This window comes from Pocillopora verrucosa, chromosome 13 (genome assembly GCF_036669915.1).
Source record: "Pocillopora verrucosa isolate sample1 chromosome 13, ASM3666991v2, whole genome shotgun sequence".
Classification (NCBI taxonomy): domain Eukaryota; kingdom Metazoa; phylum Cnidaria; class Anthozoa; order Scleractinia; family Pocilloporidae; genus Pocillopora; species Pocillopora verrucosa.
The window spans coordinates 5,312,329-5,333,851 of NC_089324.1; the positions used below are offsets into that span (position 1 = coordinate 5,312,329).

The window sequence follows — 21,523 nt, forward strand, 5'->3', positions numbered from 1 at the left end:
GATGGCCAGGGGTTCTGAGGGTATTAGCATTAACCAACTGAAGCAAAGCTTTCACGCTCGACCAAATCTATATATTTTGGTTTCGGATTTTATGAAAGGGTTCGTGTAATGTGGTCACGTATGTTTGGGAAAGTGTTGCAAATGAACATGTATCTTATAATGACATCGGAAATGTCCCAAGTTTTTGAGACATTTAGAGGTTTCTTACTCTCATAACTGCAAAAACTGCCGAAACCAGTGTTTTCCATTAATAAAGAACACTCATGCCTAGGTGTCTTTCATTTCTATTTTTAATATCAATCTCTTTTAATGAGAATACGATAAATGAAAGTATACAAGCATGACAAAGCAAACAAATGACTCGAAAAACGTTATGTTCAAGCTAAAAGCTTTTTTATTCATTCTAAGTTCTGTATAGCAGTGGGCAGTTGTATAACAGCATGATTGTGTAGTTCTTATCATTTTAATTTTTGTCAGGGCCCTAATTGATAGCAGTGTTTAAGGCATCCGAAGGGGCTACCCTAAATAAATAAATGTCTTCTTCATCTCCTTCACATGATCCTGACTGTCTTACACGCTGGTCAGATGTAACAATTCCAATTACGCTATATACGATGTGACGTAAATGTGATAAGAGTGCGTTATGTAGTTCCATAATAACAGATTGAGGATGATGTTCAATAAGCTTTTAGAACTAGAACTCCTTTATAGATATTTACGTGTCTAATTGATGAGAATCTAAATTTATCATGAAGACAATGACCTAAAAACTAAAAGTAATAAAAGTAAGAAAACATGAGCTGTTCAACCAAATTCATCAAATTGAATGTGAGATTTGTCTATCTGTTACGCAAGGTATGCCTCTATGTCTTGCTTGGAAATAGCTACATAAATGCGTAATTCACGAGGAAGAAAGAGCAATGACTCACTAGTTGTCTTTTGAAATTAACGCGCCACTAGTTCAGCGTGGAAAAGAATCTTAGGACTCGGATTGGTATGATCAACACTTTTCATCAGAGTTGTGTGGCCATTGCGGTCGCATCCCACGTAGAGATCAGTGTCAAAAAGCTTGAGCATCGTGGAGCCCCCGTGGTATTGGGGCTCAAAAACTACGCTCTTGACATTGTCATCAATCGCATCTATTTCCTTGCAAATTGAAAATAGCGTTGAGTTAGAAATGGTTTCGGTGAACATTCGGCTCATCATAATTAATTGTTAAATTTAACGCGTGCGATGGTTGCGTTTAATTTTGCACGCGCGCATTCCGTTTGAAACTATATTTCAACCGAAATTGGCAGCAATTTCGCGATCTGATCTGCCAATCTGCCGCTGTCGATTACGCTACAGACAACGCTTGCTCGCGATAGCGTCAATGTATCGCGCAATGGTCATACACTAAAAGAATGGTTGTAATTTACGTTTTTGACGTCGATATTGAGGTCAAAAAAACAAATCGACAGTGTTGTAGCGCGGAATCCTAAGGTCTGAGGTTTGATTCCTCATGCGGACTCAGAATTTTTTTCTTTGTCCCACGCTCATGACAAGACGAAAAACATCTTTCTCTGTTTAAAACTTACCATCTCTCTTATTCTATATACAAACATGACGCTGCTGATCCTTCGTAATAGACTTCGCTCACCGTACAGTCTCTGTGGCTGATTAGAGGGATTTAGCAAGAGGACAGGAACGTCATTTCAGAACGGGAAAGCGCGCGGATAGTCTGGACACGACTCTACTTCGACTTCCGGTGTTGGCGTTGCCGTTCTCTCCAACAAGTTCAAGACGTCATTATGTTGGTTTTCCTATCACGATCAAAACGCTTGGGATTTTCGTAAATTTTGCACTCATAAACGAGATAACGTTGTTTGGAATTATATCAGAACTCATTTCCAGGATAACTTAGTCCTTTCCTTTGTTTTATTCGGTGTATTTGGGAAAATTTACCGCAGCATTTATGCTGGATTCCCGAAAGGAAGCACGATCGTTGCAAGCGCCGGATCAAAGATTTTAGGGCTCAGTACACTTGTAATTGAGCAAGGCTTAAACGACTAAAGGGCTTTTCTTTGATACAGTTCTTTAATCCTGTATGAAAACTCTATGATGGGGATGCTGTTAATTTTATCATGAATCAATTCATCAATCAATTAAGAGTGTCTCTGTAAGCGCGGTCCGGTCGATTTTGCTTGAGACACGGATTTCGCTCGTTTCTTGTGTGTTGTAAGACATTCATGTACCTATACTAAAACAACAATCAGTTTGATCGGATCTCTTTACTTTTCGGAGTTTTACAGAAATTAAATTTCACTCGAGCGAAGGCTTGTCGTGACACTTTTCAAGACTTTAATTTCATACAACTTTGGAGGACAATTTACAAAAAACTACGGAAATCAGCAAAAAACAAATACCACAGCCATGTATATTAACTTTATCTTATCTATCGAGGCGACTTTCGTAAACATCACGTTTCAATCAAGGAAACAGGAAGACTTGAATGACACCTTATCGGTTCGCCTAAATCACAGACGCCAAAACCGATCAGATTCAAGGTAAATTTTTGAAAAAGTGAGGCGTTCTAAACTGATCCAACTAACATAGCTAGGAAGTAGGTACCATAGAAAAGGTAACTACAGAAAAAAACTTTGCGGCCCGACCTTTACGAGAACTTTATAACTCCGTGAACTTACCTAATTTTCGGTAATCTACAAGTTTGGCCGCCATTTTGAGGGACTTGTCAACATGAAGCGTAACCGATATAAATCAAGCAGGTAGATCTAAAACCGTCAGAAATACATACGAAAGCAATTCAAATGAACTTTAATTTCAATTCAAGCGGCAAAATTTGAAACTGTTCGTTAAACTTACCATCCCCATGCGACCATTTCTTCCAACAATTCAAACACTACGATTAGTGTACGAATTTCCCTCGTCGATTCCACGGTAAGAAATAATCTGTGCCACCCAAGCTTCGACTCGAATGTGAAGTACGAATCAAATAACACAACTGCATCATCTTCGCGGCAATATCACGCTGGTATTTTGATTTTCCGATCGACAAGAACGGTGATCAGGAATCGATCGGTATGTTTACCTCATAAACATGACCGCTGACCAGTCACTGAGTGAAAACAGTATAGCCCGGGTTGGGGTGGGTGGCGGGCTTATCGTCATAAGATATTCGAATACATGCTTAAAAAGCTTTAGGACTATCAGTCTAAACAGTGAAGGCATGCTTCGTGGTACAGACAACTTTTATTTTATTCTCATAACTTTCTACTTTAAATTAGAGCTGGTATTAATTGATAGAGTTATCAATATATTTTTAACTGGGGTACCCATATATCCTTTTTGCCTGTCATTTTCCACCAGAACCTTTTATTTATGCCCCATTGCACGGAATGAACACTATACTTAGAATGTTTGTACTAAGTAATTTTTGCTGTTCCCAAGAATGTGTGCAAAATGATAGAGATTTGATTCATTCCACTGAGACGTTCTTTTAAGTTATGGCGCGTGCAGGTTTTTCCTATCAAAAGTCGCGCGTGCAACACACCGGAATCGAAAATTCGTCGTAAAATCGCACGAACCTTAGAAGGAGTGTAGGCAACTTTGACTTCTGGCGAGATGAAGTGGATGGTTCAAAGGACCCCCTGACATTTTTTTCAGGACTATAAGTGAGATTTGTTTATAACTATTATGATCGTCCTCAATAGCGTACGGTGCTTTTTACCCATTGTTGTCATCATTATCGTTATCACGCCGGAAGAAGTGTAAAGCCGGCATGTCGCCTTACCTAACTACACAGAAAATTGTTCTCTCTTTTGCTCCCCTTGGATCCTGGAAACTGTTACTGTTAGGACGATCAAAAAGAAAGCCTTTATAATTATTGAAACTTTTGATTAACAGAATGTAAGAAAAAATCGGTGGGGAGAGTTATTCGCGTATCTTATAACCTAAACGATAGTTTTCAATAAAACAAATACCCCTAAATTCAATTTACCTTAGTTGTTTCGTGTTTAAAAGTGGCGTTTCTGGGGACCGTAGGTTCTTCTCTGATTCTTCTTGTCTCAGCCAAGACTCACTATCATCAACTTTTTTCTTGTGCCTCTTACGGCATGGGACACAGAGAGCTGAGGTAAGCGATTGGAAATTTCTCAGTTAAAGTAAAGCATTCATCAGGAATTGAAAACCGTGATGCACTGTTTACTTCTATTATTCTTAACCAAATAAGGGGTATTTTAGTCTGCAAATTTAATCATACTGGTTAATGAGAATCATACAAACTGAGGAAAACTGACCGTAAATAATTGTGAACCGTACGCATGAATAAGTGTATTGCGTTGTCAGGTGATTAAACCTTCTACAAAAACATTATTGATTATCAACCAAGCAACATTTTACATATTTCCATCTGCAATTAAAAGCACTTACACATAGATCTATGCTTTTTCAACGTGATGTGTACTTAAGTACCCTTCATCTAATAAAGAATTTCTTCTCTTTTCGAGCAAATATGTCACGTGACAAAAATATATAACAGAAAATGTTACTGAAGACTACCTGATTCAACTGGAATAATAACTCCAAACAGCTTTTGAATGTCCTGAGACATATGCAAGGTAATTACATCTCTGCCTTGGATACGCTTCCTGACACCATCATGATCAGGATACTGACATGTTACCTTTGCACTTCTCCAAAACTTCCCCAAAGTGTGGCGATACCTATAGCAAATCCACATTTTTTTTGTTTATCCTCCTGAGCGAGGTGAAATAGGCCAATACTTGCCAAGATTAGCTCATTTTCACTTAAGACCTCTTTAGACAGGTGGCAGCTTATCAAATGATGTTTTACTGCGTCATTGCATTCAGACAGTCGTACCAAACCACTTAAGCCACGCGATCAACCAAAGTTTTTTCCACCTTTGCTATTCAAAAAGCAGTCCTGAGACGTAATGAACGTCTCGCTAGCGAACGACTTCTTCCTGTACTTGTAATTGTTTCCAACGCGATACAAGTTCGGGAGATCTAAAGGAACTCATTATAACTTTGTATACTCGATACGATTTCAATTTCCGCGTCAAAGGAGAAGCCTACTGTGGTCAGTGGTTACGCTCGTGAAGTAAAGAATGGGTTTGTGACTTTCTCACTCAATTGAAAGACTCGCGCTACTCTTATGAAATGGTTGAACGGAATACAGACTTCGAGCAGTCTCTTATTTTTCTTAAAGATAGTGAGGTCACGCGTATCCTGTGAGCATGGAGAAGCCGCGAAACTCGTGTCTCGCGTCTTTGCCGCTCCACGCTCTCAGAGTTGGGCGACGACAAGACACGTTATTTCTGGTGCAATACAAGAGGTTCAATGGTTATCACGATTATCTAAACACATTTATTTACGTGATAAAGATTTGTTTGTAAATCTATGAATTGATGCTAGTCCTATTTGGAACGAAATGTATTTGAAAGAAAAAAAGAATACTAAGTAAAACAAAAGTTTTCTGCAACACGAAGCATGCCTTCACATAAAGACTGACAGTCCTAATGTTTATCATGATACTTTAATGCATATATTCGAATGTTCCCAAAAATCTTCCGATAATCTGCCCGCACCCACCCCTCACCCACCCCTCACGACTGAACCTTACTGTTTTCACTCAGCGGCTGATGAGCGAGCACGTTTATGAAATAAACATGGCGATCGCTACCTGATCACCGTCCTTGTCGATCCGAATGTCAAAATACCAGCGTGATATTGCCGCGAAGATGATGCAGTTGTGTTATTTGATTCGTACTTCACATTCGAGTCGAAGCTTGAGTGGCACAGGTTATTTCTTAACGTGGAATCGACGAGGGGAATTCGAACACAAGTCGTAGTGTTTGAATTGTTGGAAGAAATGGTCGCATGGGGATGGTAAGTTTAACGAACAGTTTCAAATTTTGCCGCTTGAATTGAAATTAAAGTTCATTTGAATTGCTTTCGTATGTATTTCTGACGGTTTTAGATCTACCTGCTTGATTTATATCGGTTACGCTTCATGTTGACAAGTCCCTCAAAATGGCGGCCAAACTTGTAGATTACCGAAAATTAGGTAAGTTCACGGAGTTATAAAGTTCTCGTAAAGGTCGGACCGCAAAGTTTTTTTCTGTAGTTACCTTTTCTATGGTACCTACTTCCTAGCTATGTTAGTTGGACCAGTTTAGAACGCCTCACTTTTTCAAAAATTTACCTTGAATCTGATCGGTTTTGGCGTCTGTGATTTAGGCGAACCGATAAGGTGTCATTCAAGTCTTCCTGTTTCCTTGATTGAAACGTGATGTTTACGAAAGTCGCCTCGATAGATAAGATAAAGTTAATATACATGGCTGTGGTATTTGTTTTTTGCTGATTTCCGTAGTTTTTTGTAAATTGTCCTCCAAAGTTGTATGAAATTAAAGTCTTGAAAAGTGTCACGACAAGCCTTCGCTCGAGTGAAATTTAATTTCCGTAAAACTCTGAAAAATAAAGAGATCCGATCAAACTGATTGTTGTTTTAGTATAGGTACATGAATGTCTTACAACACACAAGAAACGAGCGAAATCCGTGTCTCAAGCAAAATCGACCGGACCGCTCTTACAGAGACACTCTCTTAAACTTGCTTCATGTTGAAGTTTATCTTAATGAAATATCACGACGCTTACCTATTGTATTATTCAGTGTTATTTGTTGTTATTGTCGTTTTTACCGTGATTGAAAACCTTTCTGCGAATTGAAATCAGAGATGAAAAAAATTGAGAATAGCTCGGGTTTGCTCTTTTTTATGTTTGAAATTTTTGATCAGCGCCGGTGAAAACTAAGACAAGAAAGTCATGCTCTCGCCACGAAATAAAATGACAATCAACTCGATTTCGGCACGGCTTTCTAAATCTATTAATTTGATTCAGTCTTGAACGACTTTATTAGTTAAAAAAAAATTAAATTAAACAAAAACCAAAACATTGTAAAACAGGAACAAAGACTTATTCCTTAATCTAACTGTTTCGTTGGTGACTAGTTTGAGTTAATTTCATTCTCATCGTAAACAACTCCATCGTTGGGTCGCTTGGTTTCTGCATGGTTTTGCCATAACCCCTGATAATTCCGTTCAAAATGCATTCCAACTCTAGAAGGTGGTGCTCAAAGAGATGTACTGTCATAATTGAGAAGAATATTCAGTAAACAAGGGGAAAAACGACGACGATTTACAAATTATCCTTTACAAAATTATGAAGGAAACGAGTAGTGCTGAAATCTAATAGCACGAAACGAAATGACATGGAAAAAAATTATATAGTGGGCTTCAAAATTTGATAGATGAATCCGCAAACTCGAGACTAAACTGGAATGGAATAATTTTAAAGTTTAATTGCCCATGTGGATTCATATTAACAACTTACTTGCAGCATCTATAACTATCCTCTGTTTGCGCTTGTTACATAACTCTCAAAGGAAGATAATTTCTTTGTCCTCGGAGTAGTCTATAAAGCCGAAAAATCAAAGGTGATGGTGAAGATTCTCGTTACAACGAATGCTGAGTCACTTTTCAACACAACGCGACGGCGTTCTCGACCCAGTTTCTTGTCGGCAGTTTTTGCTGCGCGCGCCGTTCTGAAATGGCCTTCCCGTCCTCTTGCTAATCCACTCTATTGGTAGAGCATGGGAGCGCGGAATCCGAAGGTCTGAGGTTTTATTCCCCTGAGGTCAATATGTTACAAACTGTAACGATAGGATTTTTAGTTATCGAGTTCTTTTATGCTTGCGCTTAAAAAATATAATATTCAACGCAGAAAGCTTAGTTCAGCAAAGCGTAAACGCTACCAGTTCTCCTTCAGTCATCCGTAAACAGTTGTTATTAGTGTTAAACTGTAACAGCCACCTGTCATGTCCTTTTGTGTAATTGTTATCCACCGGAACTCTTTAAAAGTAATTAATGTTGTAAAAGGCGAAATTCCTGCTTAGCCAATAGTGTAGTAGATTACATGATTCTTTAGATTATTCATGGCATTACGTTAGCCATGTACGTTAGGCTTAAATAGGACTGTTTTGTAAAGCTTAAGGGAGGAGAAGAGAAAAGAGAAGAGAAGGGAGACTTAACGAGAGAAAAGAAGAGGGGGGTCGAACCAGCCCTGGCCAGATCCGTTCTGGTCAAAATTGTAGTAGAGTTTGCAGAATAAATCTACGTTGGAGCCAACCCTGTTGTTGTTAGTCATTGTCTCAAGGATAGTCAGCAGCCGTAATAGATTCCGGTCCTTCCCGCAGCCAGCGAATGCCCCCAAGGAAAGCCTTTACCCAGAAGGAGTTTTTAAGAGTTGTCCCCGTCCGTCCGTTTATTTGTGAAGGCAAAACCTGTTTTCACAAAACTCAGTCGGGTGCACCCGTGATTCCACGACATTTTTACCTCTGTCATGACGAATATCGTTGTCGATAAGAGTACAGACCACGGTAAAACACTATCAATTTATCAAATCGCAGTAATTATCGCAACGCTTGTCGCGTAAAAAGTAGAATTAAAAGACGCGTTATCTAGTGGAAAGTTTCAGTTCTGTAGAGACAACCAAGCTGTCTAGTTACTGTAATTGCTAAAATCAGTTGTTTGCTACAACGTACGTCTCGTTACGTCAATACATCATCAGTTTTTCATGTTTTGTTGACGTTAATCTTCTGTTTGTTTTGTTTTATGAACAAATGAATTAATAAACCCTAGACTTAAAGTGATTCCTTACCACGGTTGTGATTGGTTGTCCTTCTCCATCTTCTCTTATTGCGAATTTATCTTCGAATAGGAAGGCAAAATATTGAGGGTCCCCTGGCTTCTGTGTTTTATCCTTAATAGTCATATGGGCTATGATCACAATGGAAGAAAACGAAAATTTTAAAGTCGAAGCCTATATGTGAAAATTTTGGTCGGACTTTTTAACCTAGATGGAAGTTCACCGAATGCGTATAACACCAAATTTTAACCCTCAGGCTTCAACAAAGATTTAAGTAATTGTTAAACGAGAAAAGAAAAATTAATAAACTTACAGCATTGGAACTACAAATTATTAAGAAAAAATAATGAGACGAAGCACCCATGGAGTGCATCGATACTTAGTTAGGGAAAAATAAAGAGGAAAATGTGTCAATTCGCTCCAGATATACATCGTGGAGCGAAAACGATATGTTATTGAGTTCAATCGACATTTGCTCTGTGCAAACAATAATACGCGAACTGATTAGAAGGGCCCAGCGTTTCATCGTGTCAGTCAAAAGCATACCTGATTTCACTCTTGTGGCACTCGTTAGCGTAAAACTCAGCCAGATTCTTGGTACGGTTTTTAACAATCATTTTACATCAAATGTTTTCGTGCATGTTAAAGGTACATGAAGCATGATAGCATAAAATTCTACTTACTATTTTGATGATGATCACTATTTTGATCCCTTCCGTCGCAACTCACTTCGCCACCGTCGGGATTCCTCTTCATAATGCCATCTCCTTCCTTGCTAAATTTGCTCCACAGTTGATAAGTGGCGTCTTTATAGATTACATGGGGCACTCTGATCTGCAAAGGTCACATGAATATATCATTGTAGCATGATAATCTCGCGAAGTCTTAACTTGATCTCCATTGAAAAGTATGAGCTAGTTATGTATAGCAGTTATGTATGTGGAGTAGCAAGTAGTTGTTTTTTTTCTCGTTTAGCTTTTTATCATAGGTGTCCTGAAAATCCATGGGCAACTGACTTATTTGCAAGTTCGCCGTCTAAATCTTTTATAGTTCGCCTCCTGAAATATAACTTCGCCCTCACCTCTACAGGCTCAACCCAGAACATGTCAACTTATTTCTTAAGGGAAAAACGTATTCCTTCTCTTTCGAAATCATGATGAATTTCAATCCAAATGCAATGTTCTTTTTTCTGAGTCAAACGCTTGATGACGGAAACATCCTTCATCGCTGCGAACGCTCTACTTCAAACGAGTGCCATGATCAAAACAAAAGATTAAAACATACTGAGAGACGAGATGAAACAACAACAAAAATAAACCTTTGCTGACAGTGTTGCAGAAAAAGGACTGAACTACCCAAATAACGAATTTTTTGGGATTAAAATTGTCATTAATGTTGCTTTGAATACATGTAAAAAGAGCTATTATCGTTATTCCCTTTTCTAAGTGTATATGCCATGAGAACATTTGGACAATGAACGGATTAAACAGAGTTTGAATCTAAAATCTGAAATCTGTCATCAATTTAAACATAAAAATCTGTTCGCAGAACCAGGCGAATGTTCTGGGTTCTGGGATTACAATATTTTATCTGGCGATTGAAAAGGAATAAGCAAAGGATTCAGGTACTTATGCAGATAAAACGCACCTAATTTATAAAATCTCTTCATATTTTATGATCAATAAAGCACTTAACTATGATCTTTCTGGTATAATTTTTTTATTTACTGAATCATATCCTTGTAGCTGGTTCTAAAATTTCTGAAGCCTTCCTTGAATAAGGCTAACATCTGACGAAAATCAGTTGCACATAGGTGATTTAAACCATTATGGGCAAACCGTTCATAATTCCATTCACAATTCCATAGGTTCCTTCTTTCACTGAAGCCAAAAAAAAAGAGTAAAACAAGCAAAAAAACAATGAAGGAAATTAGCTTGCACAATTGAGATCTTAATGTACAATTCAGTGTCCATTTTTCTTTTAAATAGTAAATTTAAAATTTTCCACTGAACGTGACAATTCATTGATGTTTGCGAGAGACTTTGTCTTTGTGAGGGGGGAGGGGGGGGGGTGGAAATAAGAGATTGATGCTACTAATAAAAATTCAATAAAATGCAGCAACAAAACAGAACAGAAAATCAACACTATACGAAAGAAAACAACACAGCTGAACACAACAACACGACAGTAGGAATATAACAAATTAACTGCTCCTTATTAACAAAAAATGGCATAATTTCTCTTGCTATTTGTGTGATAAACACTTGTAAACTTTCCAAAGACTACAAATTTCACTTGCCCTACGGGCTCGTGATATTTTGTTGTCTCTGAAAAATTTACTCGTGCTTATTGACACCAAGTTCTCTCGAAATTATTTTCTTACCTATACTTATTGCATGGCTGCGTTGGTGGGGAGAGGCGAGAATGAATTTTTTTTCTTCGAGAAGGAGCCGCGGGTTGATCAAAAGGGTCATTTTGTCAAGTTATTCTGTAAGACACTTTGTTCTTACGATGCCTTTCGGTTTGCTTTGATGTTTAAACTGCATTCTATCATAGAGATGTGACTGACTTGGCTTAATGTAGGGGAAAACGAACGAAACAAAACAAAACAGAAACGGAAGGAAAGGAAACGAAAAGAAACAAAAGGAAAAGAAAGGAAAGGAAACAAAACTAAACAAAACAAAACAAATTAAAAAAAAACTAAGTAAGCTAAACAAAATTGAACTAAACTAAACAAAACTAAAAACGAAACAAAACAGACCTAAACCAAACAAAGCAATACAAACAATACAAAACTCATTAAACTAAGTGTCTTAAAAATGCTTAAGCAACTGCTAGTTCACTGCCTAAACCCCTAGCATTCCATCTAGATGATATGTTCTAGGCTTCTGTAGTAAAGGAGAACTTGGCTGTTTTTTAAGAATCAACCTACAGGTATTTCTATTTTACTCTTACTTTTTTCTTAATCAAACGCTTAATCACGGAAACGCTTTACATCGCTGTGAAACACTCTACTTCAAACAAGTGCCAGGATTAAAACATTAGATGTGCATGTTGTCATTGCTCAACATGGTAAAGAATTTGTTTGTCCATAGAGCTTTGTCATGGATTTGCTGTGAAACTTGTCTTTGTAGAGAGCGAACTTGCTATAAGGCGAAACCTTCTGAACCCATGTTAAAGCCTTAACGCGCTAAATCTCAAATCACCAGTATTCGAGCTCTAGAGATTATGATCGAAGTTCCACGGATTGATTAGTTTTCTAATTAATTTATAAACAATAATACTAAAGGCTATAAGAATCAGAAACAACGCACAACGCACCTGTACCTCCTTAATGAGCACGGTAACTTTGTGGTCATCATCAAACTTGAATTCATTTTCTAATTCTGTGAGATCTTCAAATGTTTTATCATACCGGTGTAGCTTTACTTGTTCTGAAGTAACATTGGCAGGTAAAACGTCGGAGAATCGTTGCAAGATCTCAGAGATGAGTCCCTGAACATCTCCCCCTTTCTGATAGGAAACGATTCTCTTTGTATCATTGTATGTCACATGGATGTTGACCATTCTTGGAGTCTAAAAATTTAAAGATTACATTAGAACAGTAGAGCAAAATCGAGTTGAGAGAGAGATGGTCTCAATAAGGAATTCAACCTCAGACCTTCTTATATTCTTATAGTAAACTCTCCAGGTTCTTCTTTCCTTTCAGAGAACCACGAAATGAAAGGGAAAACCTGAGACGGATTAGCATTCCTTGTAGATGATGTGTTGGAAGGAGCACTTGGCTGTTTTTTTAAGAATCAACCTATATGTATTTTTATTTTACTTTCATTTTTTTCTTAGTCAAACGCTTGATCACGGAAACACCGCTATATCGCTTCAAACGAGTGCCAGGATTAAAAAAGATTAAAACATAAAAAGATACCAAATAAAAAAACAACAACAGCAAAATAAAATAAGCCCTCAACCGTCAACACCCTCCCTCTTCCCCCCCAAAAAGGGAAACAAAAACAAGAAAAAACAGACCAAACAAACAAACAAACAAACAAACAAAAAACGAAAACAAGTTGTTGAAAAGAGGGAAATCAATGTATTTGAACCTAGGCCGAAACTAGATTTTGTGAGTCTGTAGAGTACGAGGGAGAATGCGAGGGTAGAGGGAGGAGTCTTGATTTCATATGAATCCTAATTTTAACATAAACGCAAATTATTCTTACTGGAACAAAACACTGTTCCTATTCAACCTTTGTATTTCTAACGCCTGCTTCTTTAGTGCTCCAGCAATAACCACAATACTTTTTGCTCTCAGTGTTGCAGAAAAAGGACTGAAGTACCCAACTAATAAATTTTTGGGGGTTGAAAATTTTTCATGAATGTTACTTTAAAAACATGTAAAAAAGATTGGCGATTGAAAAGGAATAAGCAAAGGATTCAGGTACTTATTCAGATAAAACGCACCTAATTTATAAAATCTCTTCATATTTTATGATCAATAAAGTACTTAACTATGATCTTTCTGGTATAATTTTTTTATTTACTGAATCATATGCTTGTAGCTGGCACTAAAATTTCTGAAGCCTTCCTTGAATAAGGCTAACATCTAACGAAAATCAGTTGCACATAGGTGATTTAAACCATTATGGGCAAACCGTTCACAATTCCATTCACAATTCCATAGGTTCCTTCTTTCACTGAAGCCAAAAAAAAAGAGAGTAAAACAAGCAAAAAAACAATGAAGGAAATAAGCTTGCACAATTAAGATCTTAATGTACAATTCAGTGTCCATTTTTCTTTTAAATAGTAAATTTAAAATTTTCCACTGAACGTGACAATTCATTGATGTTTGCGAGAGACTTTGTCTTTGTGAGGGAGGAGGGGGGGATGGAAATAAGAGATTGATGCTACTAAAAAAAATTCAATAAAATGTAGCAACAAAACAGAACAGAAAATCAACACTATACGAAAGAAAACAACACAGCTGAACACAACAACACGACAGTAGGAATATAACAAATTAACTCAGCTCGACTTAACACGACACTATACAACACAGCAAAACAACAATACAACTCAAAAAAACATAACAGAGCCGAACCGAACACAACAAAACACAACATAACATAATTATTTGAATGATTGCCGTCAATGCTATAGCACATGCCCATCATATTTATCCCCCTAGAAGAGAGCTCTGAGTATCAAAATGACCATTTTCAAGCTAAATATGCAAAACTCTAGACAAGGTTTCTCAAAACCCCCAAAATTAGTATTTCTTCGGTATTTGGTATTTCTGGAGTAAATATCAATTAATATGATTATCATCAGATAAGAGGGATGTGGCAAGAAATGTCAAAGATGCATACATACAAAATTCTGCAGATACTGAAAAAATATCGAGCCTGCTTAAGGAAAGAAAAGAATTAAGAACACATACCTCTGCATTATCTACGCGGTTCCAGCGACTCCTTTGCAAATAGCTCATCTATCAGAGATACCAACTATTAGAATGGTTCCTTCTTATATCTTAATGAGCGCACGCTCGATTATCGTGTCTACCTACTCGGGCCATAAATAACCCCGTGTAACCGCAAAGGAATAATTTTCCTCCACAGGTGGTAATTTATTCCTTTATTTAACATAATGCCTGAACAGTTTGCTTTTGAAGTTAATTGTGTGCGAGGGCTTTCTTTGCCAATCACGAGCGAAAAAATAGTCAACCATTAAATGTGCAAACCAGCCGTTAGCATACTTTGCGCCTGGTTTTGAACGCCGTAACACTCTCTGACTCAAATCAAAGTTGGGTTAGAAATGACTGCATCTTTTGCATCAATTGCTTTTGAACACTCAATACTGTCACCCTCATAATTAAAGACTATTTTTAAGCAGCATCTGAGGTTGAACTCACGCATATTTGTTTATGATCTCGACTCGTAAGTAAATTTTTTTTGGAAATTGAGTAAAAAAATCTGAACGAAAGGCCACATTAAATTTGAAGCGACGAGCGTGTTTCGGTCCAGATGAATTGTAAATCTGTGAGTCAGGCTGTACGGTATTCTCCGAGGCATATTAAGAAGATTAAATCAAAAAATTGAAACACACGAGCAAACTTTTTCATCAAATGAACCAAGATTTCTTAGGTTAAGTTTATCATCATACAACAACTTGCTAGTACTTACCGTGAAACGAACACCTTCTCCCTGTTTTGAGGAAGTGAAATGAGGGAACGAAGAAGTGTAAATAAAAGTTGCTGGCAAGGCAACCAGTTTCGAAACCTAAACTGTAAAGGCACCTCCTTAATCGCTCTTAGTTTTTTCTTATTCACGTTTCCACAACGGTCATCCGCTGCCTCTTCCCTAAAAAATCGCCTCACTGGATAACTTAATCGTCGAAATTTTAAAGCTGTTAGTTGCAATGTCAGTTCGTTTTGACCAATTCTCGCGTGACCAGATATGTTAATGATATGTCAATATATACACAAAAGTTGTGAGGTGAGGGTGAAAGAAAGAAAGGGCCAGACGAGACGCAGTCTTTTTTTTTATGTCTGATATTTTCTCCACAGTTTGGCTTTTTAGGCTCTAAATTTGTTTCGAGAGCAACTTGAAGTGTTTTGCTTCACTGGATTACATAGCATCTTCTGGTGCGCCTGGTTTGGAACGCCGTAACACTCTCTCACTCAAATCAAAGTTGGGTTAGAAATGATTACATCTTTTGCATCAATTGCTTTTGAACACTCAATACTGTCACCCTCATAATTAAAGACGATTATTAAGCAGCATCTGCGGTGGGACTCACGGATATTTGTTTATGATCTCGACTCAAAGATGCGTAAGTAAATTTTACCAGGAAATTGAGTAAAAAATACTGAACGAAAGGTCACATTAAATTTGAAGCGACGAGAGTGTTTCGGTCCAGATGAATTGTAAATCTCTTATGGCATGTTAAGAAGATTAAATCACAAATTGATATACACAAGCAAACTTTTTCATCAAATGAGCCAAGATTTCTTAAGCCCATCGCTTAAATCCTGAGATCTTAGTATCATTGAACTCAGTTTCATCCGGTCAGTGGCGGAACTTGAGGAGGTACATGCTCAAGAGGGAAAATGTTTATGAAATTTCACTCGGGATCCAAAGCTATTACATATTCATCGTCAATAAACAAGCTTACTCGCAAACTCGCGAAAAATCAAAGCTAATCTGATAATGACTCTTAAAAGGAAACATTGTCCATCATATTACATCATCTAGCAAGTAGAATCTGAAAAAATGTTGGAATAGAACCAAGAGGCAATTGATAATGCACTCTTTGAAAATGAGTTAAATACACTGTCAAAACAAGAATAGTACTAGAATAGTAGAATAGTAAAACGAGAATTGGTATTCGCGAAACGGATCTGATAGAGCTCGTTCCAAAGAATCACCATTTAAAAGGGCGTTTGAGCCTACAAAAGTAAGGTTATCATACAGCAACTTGTCAGTACCTACCTTTTTCCCCGTAGTAAGGAACTGAAATGGAAGGGAAGAAATGTAAACAAAAGGTTGTTAGCAAGGTAACCATGGAAGCAGAAGCCGAAACTGTGAAGACACGCTTCCAGAAAGGTCCGACTTCTGCTTCACGCTGTGACGCTGCGTCTTCCCTGAAAAATCGCATTACTGAATAGCTTAATCTTAATCTTAATCATAAACTGGAAGACAAAGAACAAAGAATGCAATCAAAACAATAGATCAATAAACATTTCAAACAGACGCCGCCACAATAACACGTGTGGGCGCGAACGGGCTCATTTACAATCTACGCAATACCCAACGGATTGCCTGCTGGCGCTGACCACACTTTCCCTACATGAATTTTAGCATCATCTCAGCCATGGAGCGCTTCCTAGGTTTCTTATCAGTCTTGAAAGGGTCATGATCGATACCTTAACGAGCATTGTAGTCTCGTTTGAACAAAAACTTGTAACGTGAGAGTGAAGGAAAGAAAGGGCCAGACGAGATGCAGCCTTTTTTTTTTAATGTCTGATATTTTTCCCACAGTTTGGCTTTTTTGGGCTTTAAATTTGTTTCGAGAGCAATTTGTAGTGTTTTGTTTCACTGGATTACATAGCATCCTCTGCAACAAAATGTTTATTCAATGTATTATTTATATTTACAAATAGTCACACCTTAAAATAACGAAGACAGCGATGAAAATTGAAACATACGAGTCATTCTGATATATATAACTCCATATTTTGCAATGAAGTGTATTGTTATTTTAAGAAAGTAGTGCTTACATTATAATCGAGGAGCAGCATTTTTTGAAAAGAGGGTCACACTTCGTCAATCAGAGAGTAATCACCAAACTTTCATGTCGGATTCTACGCCGTGTTTTACTTGATGTGACATAAAAGGCTTAAAAAAGGGGGGTCATGGGCACCCCTGGACCCCCTACCCCTAGCTACGCCCTTGACGGGATTAGGTGAAAACACTCTTCTAGATCTTTCTTTGTCCAATGGATATAAGGTTGCATAAACAAGTGGCGTGAGAAAAGGACACATGGGGGATGGGAAAGGGATCATTATTACTAGGATATGCTTTTTTTAGTCACTTGTATCTCTTTTTAAAAATATCACAGCCGTCATGTTTGTCTAAAGATGAGGAGTAGATAAGGAAATTGTATTTGTATTGTTTCGTCGGAATGTGAATGCCTCCCGGTAATACTATGTTTGTCACTGATATCTAATTAACAGATTTGTGATAACAACCACAAAAGGACAATCAACTTGCTCAACTGTCAGATAATAGGTTTAAAATATTATCTTTTTTACGTTTGGAGCGTCGGAGCAATAAATTTCATTCCGAGTTTTAAATAACTTTTTGGTTTCAACTAGATGCGTTCTGAAAGTTTATGCATGTCTTCTGGCGCTTTTTGATGCTATTTCAATCGCTTAATGAAACATTCGGTCTGTAATAATTATAATGTGTGCAATTATTTTTCTCTATTAGATTTCGTCTTTCTTTTGCGTTTATCCATGATGAACAGTGCACACTTGCTTAACGATGCGTTTTAAGGTTTTGTGTATGCTCTCTAACAGTTTTGATGCTATTTCCGTCGCTGTATGATTCATTCAGTCTGGAGGTTTGCAGTTGTTATGACTGCACTTATTGTGTGCATCACTCGCTGTGCAGTGATGCTTTCCTTCCTTCAACCCAGATGTGGTCATATGCATTCACAAACTGTTAATCAGTTTATGCTGATAAATGCAGAGGTGTTCGATCGCAGTTGAACAGAAACGGAAATGAGCCATAATAAACGAAAATGGCTTCCATTGGTTAGGCGAATTTCATTTGTTATTATCATACTCACGGCATCGTCAAGAATACTACAAAGCTATCTGATTTAAGTTAAGTAGCTTTTATCTATTAGAAATCGTTTCATTCGCAAACAGCGGCATAATTTTGGCTCAATTGCCAAAACAATCAGATAACTTCGCATCCTTTCTTGTTTCCTCAGCAAATGTGCTAATTCATCCGTCATTGAGTTAGGCGTCTTGATTTTAAGGGTATAACATTTTTATACCCAATTTAGGTTGCTGTAAAATTGATGCATCCTCAACTATTGGACGCTCCATGCTGTGATCCTTGTGACTACAAAAAGTAACTAATCAAAACTAGCGAACATTTGTTCACAATGGTGCTTCAAAGCCGAGTGCATAAATAGAATTATGCGTTCTGACGCGTTCTGAGAGTTTATGTATGACCTCTGGCGCTTTTGATGCTACTTCTATCACTGAATGATACATTTGGCCTGTAATAATTATAATGAGTGCAATTATTTTCTCTTTTTAGATTTGGTCTTTCTTTTGCATTTATCATGAATAGTGCGCACAACATTGACAAGTCGGGAAGTTACGATAAAAACCCCGCTAGGACGCGTAATTTGCCAGGTTGTATCGGCGTGTCATTTTCGATTGGAGCGTCGGAGCAATAAATTTCGTTCCGAGCTTTAAATAGCTTTTTGGTTTCAACTAAAATAAAAAGCCAAAGAAGAGGCGAAAGGAGCATAATCACAATTAACACTGTTTTTAATCGTTTTCGACCTCCAAAAGTTGATGCAGATTAAGACAACGAAACCTGCCCCGACATGTTCGCTTAACGATGCGTTCTGAGAGTTTATGCACGTACTCAGGCGCTTTTTGATGCTATTTCAATCACTCAATGAAACATTCGGTCTGTAATAATTATAATGTGTGCAATTATTTTTCTTTATTGGATTTCGTCTTTCTTTTGCGTTTATCATGAACGGTGCACACAACATTGAAAAGTCGGAAAGTAATAATAAAAACCTCGCTAGGACGCGCCATTTGTTAGGTTATCTTAGCGTGTCGTTTTAAAAGCCGTCACATTAGGGTGGGAATGGCTTCGAACTGAATGATGTTGAAAATAATTAAAGTATCAGAGTGAGGAAGAAAATTAAACCCACTCTAAGGTATGAGCGGTATCCCATCTGAGGCTTATAAAAGTTTGTAAAATACCCTATTATTTCAGCCCACTTATAATCATATGTATTCACAAACCATGTAATCAGTGTATGTGGACAAATGCGAAAATTGTCGAACAAGAAATGAAGATAAGCCCTAAAAGGAAAATATCTTGCCATCAGATATGCGAGTTTTCGTTGTTATTGCTATGGTGTATCTTCAAGAATACTATAAAACTTTCTGACTTGAGTCAAGTAGCTCTAATCTATCAAGAATCGTTATATTTGCAAACGGCGGAAGAATAAAGATTTAAATTTCATATTCAAATTGATTATTGAATCACACCATTTGAAACTAAGTGGGAACTAACTAGTAAGTCAGTCCCCTGAAACATTATAGAAGAATAGCAAAGGAAGTTGTTACAAAGTTAATTTCACAAATTTGGTCATCCTAAAACTCTGATATTCGTCATTTGAAATTAGTCATCGACGGCCACTGAAGCGACCCGGTATAGCTTCACTTCTCCCGGCTCAAAGTGAAAATAACACGATGATTTAACGCTGTACCTACCTTGAAGTTTACTTACTTGTTGCTCTCGCAGATACGACACAGACTGAGGTGAAGTAAAGTTTATCAGTCAGATGGCTTGCCTCTCCCTTTTCTTAAACAATTGGTGTGAGAACCAGGTCGCCTGGGGGAAGGGAAAGGACCTTTTTTTAGTAACTTGAACAAAAATTGCTATAATCAAGAATGTGGTCGTGGGTTTGTGAATGCCCCCAAGCGTCTGTGTTTTTAGTCTTATTCCTGTTAATGATCAGAACCTCTGTCAGTAGTTACCAAAGTCATAACTTTAAAGGTTTTGCTCTTCAGTCTTTTTTTTTTATTTTTTATTATAAGTGTAAGCAAGTTTATACTGCATTGGAAATTGGGAAATTGTATCAATAATTACATTAAGACAATTCAACTTCTTCTTTCTTTTGCAACGTTTCTTCTGAGCCGTCCAACAGAAGCGGTGTTGTAATTCGAATGATGCCGAATTCAGTTTGAGACTTGAAAATATTCTACTAGATCATTGCAATAGCTTATCATAGTTAGTTAAGTCTGGACAACAGAGTTTAATTAAACAAGGAGGAAACACATCAGATATGGTAGCTTGGTGAAATGCTTCCTTAAAATGCTCTTTATGCGTTAAAGCTTAATAACTTGTGGTTGTTCACGTAGTTAGAGGAAAAAAATTGTATGTGAATTATTTTTGAAAGTCATGCTGCCGAAAATGGCAAATGTTTCTATCATTTAAATGTGCTCTTGACTTTGTTTCTGCGCCCTGGCGCTTTTGATCCTATTTCCATCACCAAAGTATTCATTTTGTCCATATTTGTTTTTTTATGACTCAAAAGTTTGTTCCTCGGTTTGCAATACATTTTGTTACGTATTGCCGTCCACACAGCACTGAAGAGTCTTAATAAATTTGTGATAAGAACCACGATACGACAAACGATGCTCCTGGTGTTAAATATTAGCTAGACTTCCAAAGAGGGGTCAAGGGGTTCCAATAAGGAAGTATGTTTTGTAGAATTAACTTCTCTTGAGCTGGATCATCGGAGTGATGACTCTTTTTTACAGTTTTGAAACATTTTGAGACCTCAACTGAAACAACCGCCAAAGAAGAGTTGGGAGGAGGATCATCATGATTTATACTATTCCTTATTAGTCGTTTTCGACCTGCGATAGTTGATGCAGGTTATATCTTCCAAAACTTCAGGCCTTGGATAATGAAACATGCCCCGACATGTCTGCTTAACGATGCGTTAAGAGGTTTTGTACATGCTCTCTAAAATTTTAATACTCTTTCTATCGCTGAATGATTCATTCTGTCTGATGTCAGTTCATCATACTCACAGCATCATCAAGAATGCTACAAAGCTTTCTGACTTAAGTAAATTAGCTTTTATCTATCAGGAATCGTTATATTTGCAAACAGCGGCATAATGTTGGCTCGAGCGCTAAAACAATCAAATAACTTCGCATCCTTTTTGTTTCCTCAGCGGATTTACGAGGTCGCCGTCATTGCATCAGGCGCCTGAATTTGAAGGTTATGACATTTTTACATCCAATTTAGGTTGCGATAGAAATCATTGCATCCTCAACTGCAAAATACTCTATGCTGTGTGTCCCTTGTGAACACAAAGCCGAGTGCATAAATAGAATTATTCTTTAGTTCCCCTTCTTACTCTCGAGCTTAACACACTAAACGAAGACTTGGGGGAAGGGAAAGGATGTACAAGATAGGCTCGTTTGTGCTTGTGTGATGATGAGGGTTAGTAATGACGGTAATTAAATT

The 21,523-nt window shown here is 37.5% G+C and overlaps 1 protein-coding gene across 6 annotated transcripts; it reads right to left on the reverse strand.

Moving 5' to 3' along the window:
* Nucleotides 1–370: 370 nt before the first annotated feature.
* LOC136277892 (uncharacterized) lies at nucleotides 371–19,865 on the reverse strand. Of its 6 annotated transcripts, XM_066160707.1 has the most exons (9): nucleotides 19,753–19,846; nucleotides 16,208–16,228; nucleotides 14,900–14,920; nucleotides 14,158–14,205; nucleotides 12,045–12,299; nucleotides 9,407–9,557; nucleotides 8,736–8,854; nucleotides 7,410–7,490; nucleotides 6,742–7,162 (listed from the first exon to the last, which is right to left on the reverse strand). In XM_066160707.1, the coding sequence occupies exons 4-8, from the start codon at nucleotides 14,203–14,205 to the stop codon at nucleotides 7,425–7,427; spliced, it is 639 nt and encodes a 212-aa protein (XP_066016804.1). In that variant the 5' UTR covers nucleotides 14,900–14,920; nucleotides 16,208–16,228; nucleotides 19,753–19,846; the 3' UTR covers nucleotides 6,742–7,162; nucleotides 7,410–7,424. The 6 variants fall into 6 exon arrangements, with proteins under 6 accessions (XP_066016801.1, XP_066016799.1, XP_066016802.1 ...); XM_066160704.1 differs by lacking the exons at nucleotides 6,742–7,162; nucleotides 7,410–7,490 and adding an exon at nucleotides 371–1,146 and having other exon boundaries at nucleotides 19,769–19,857; XM_066160702.1 differs by lacking the exons at nucleotides 6,742–7,162; nucleotides 7,410–7,490 and adding an exon at nucleotides 371–1,146.
* Between the last annotated feature and the right edge of the window lie 1,658 nt (nucleotides 19,866–21,523).

Bases quoted from the DNA above. Each gene is read 5' to 3' on its own strand.
- LOC136277892 (XM_066160705.1), bottom strand. From the start codon at position 14,205: ATGAGCTATTTGCAAAGGAGTCGCTGGAACCGCGTAGATAATGCAGAG. The intron at 9,558-12,044 runs GTGCGTTGTGCG...TGACCTTTGCAG, and splicing joins TGCTCATTAAGGAGGTACAG to ATCAGAGTGCCCCATGTAAT. The intron at 1,147-8,735 runs GTAAGGAATCAC...TCAATTTGCAAG, and splicing joins GACAACCAATCACAACCGTG to GAAATAGATGCGATTGATGA.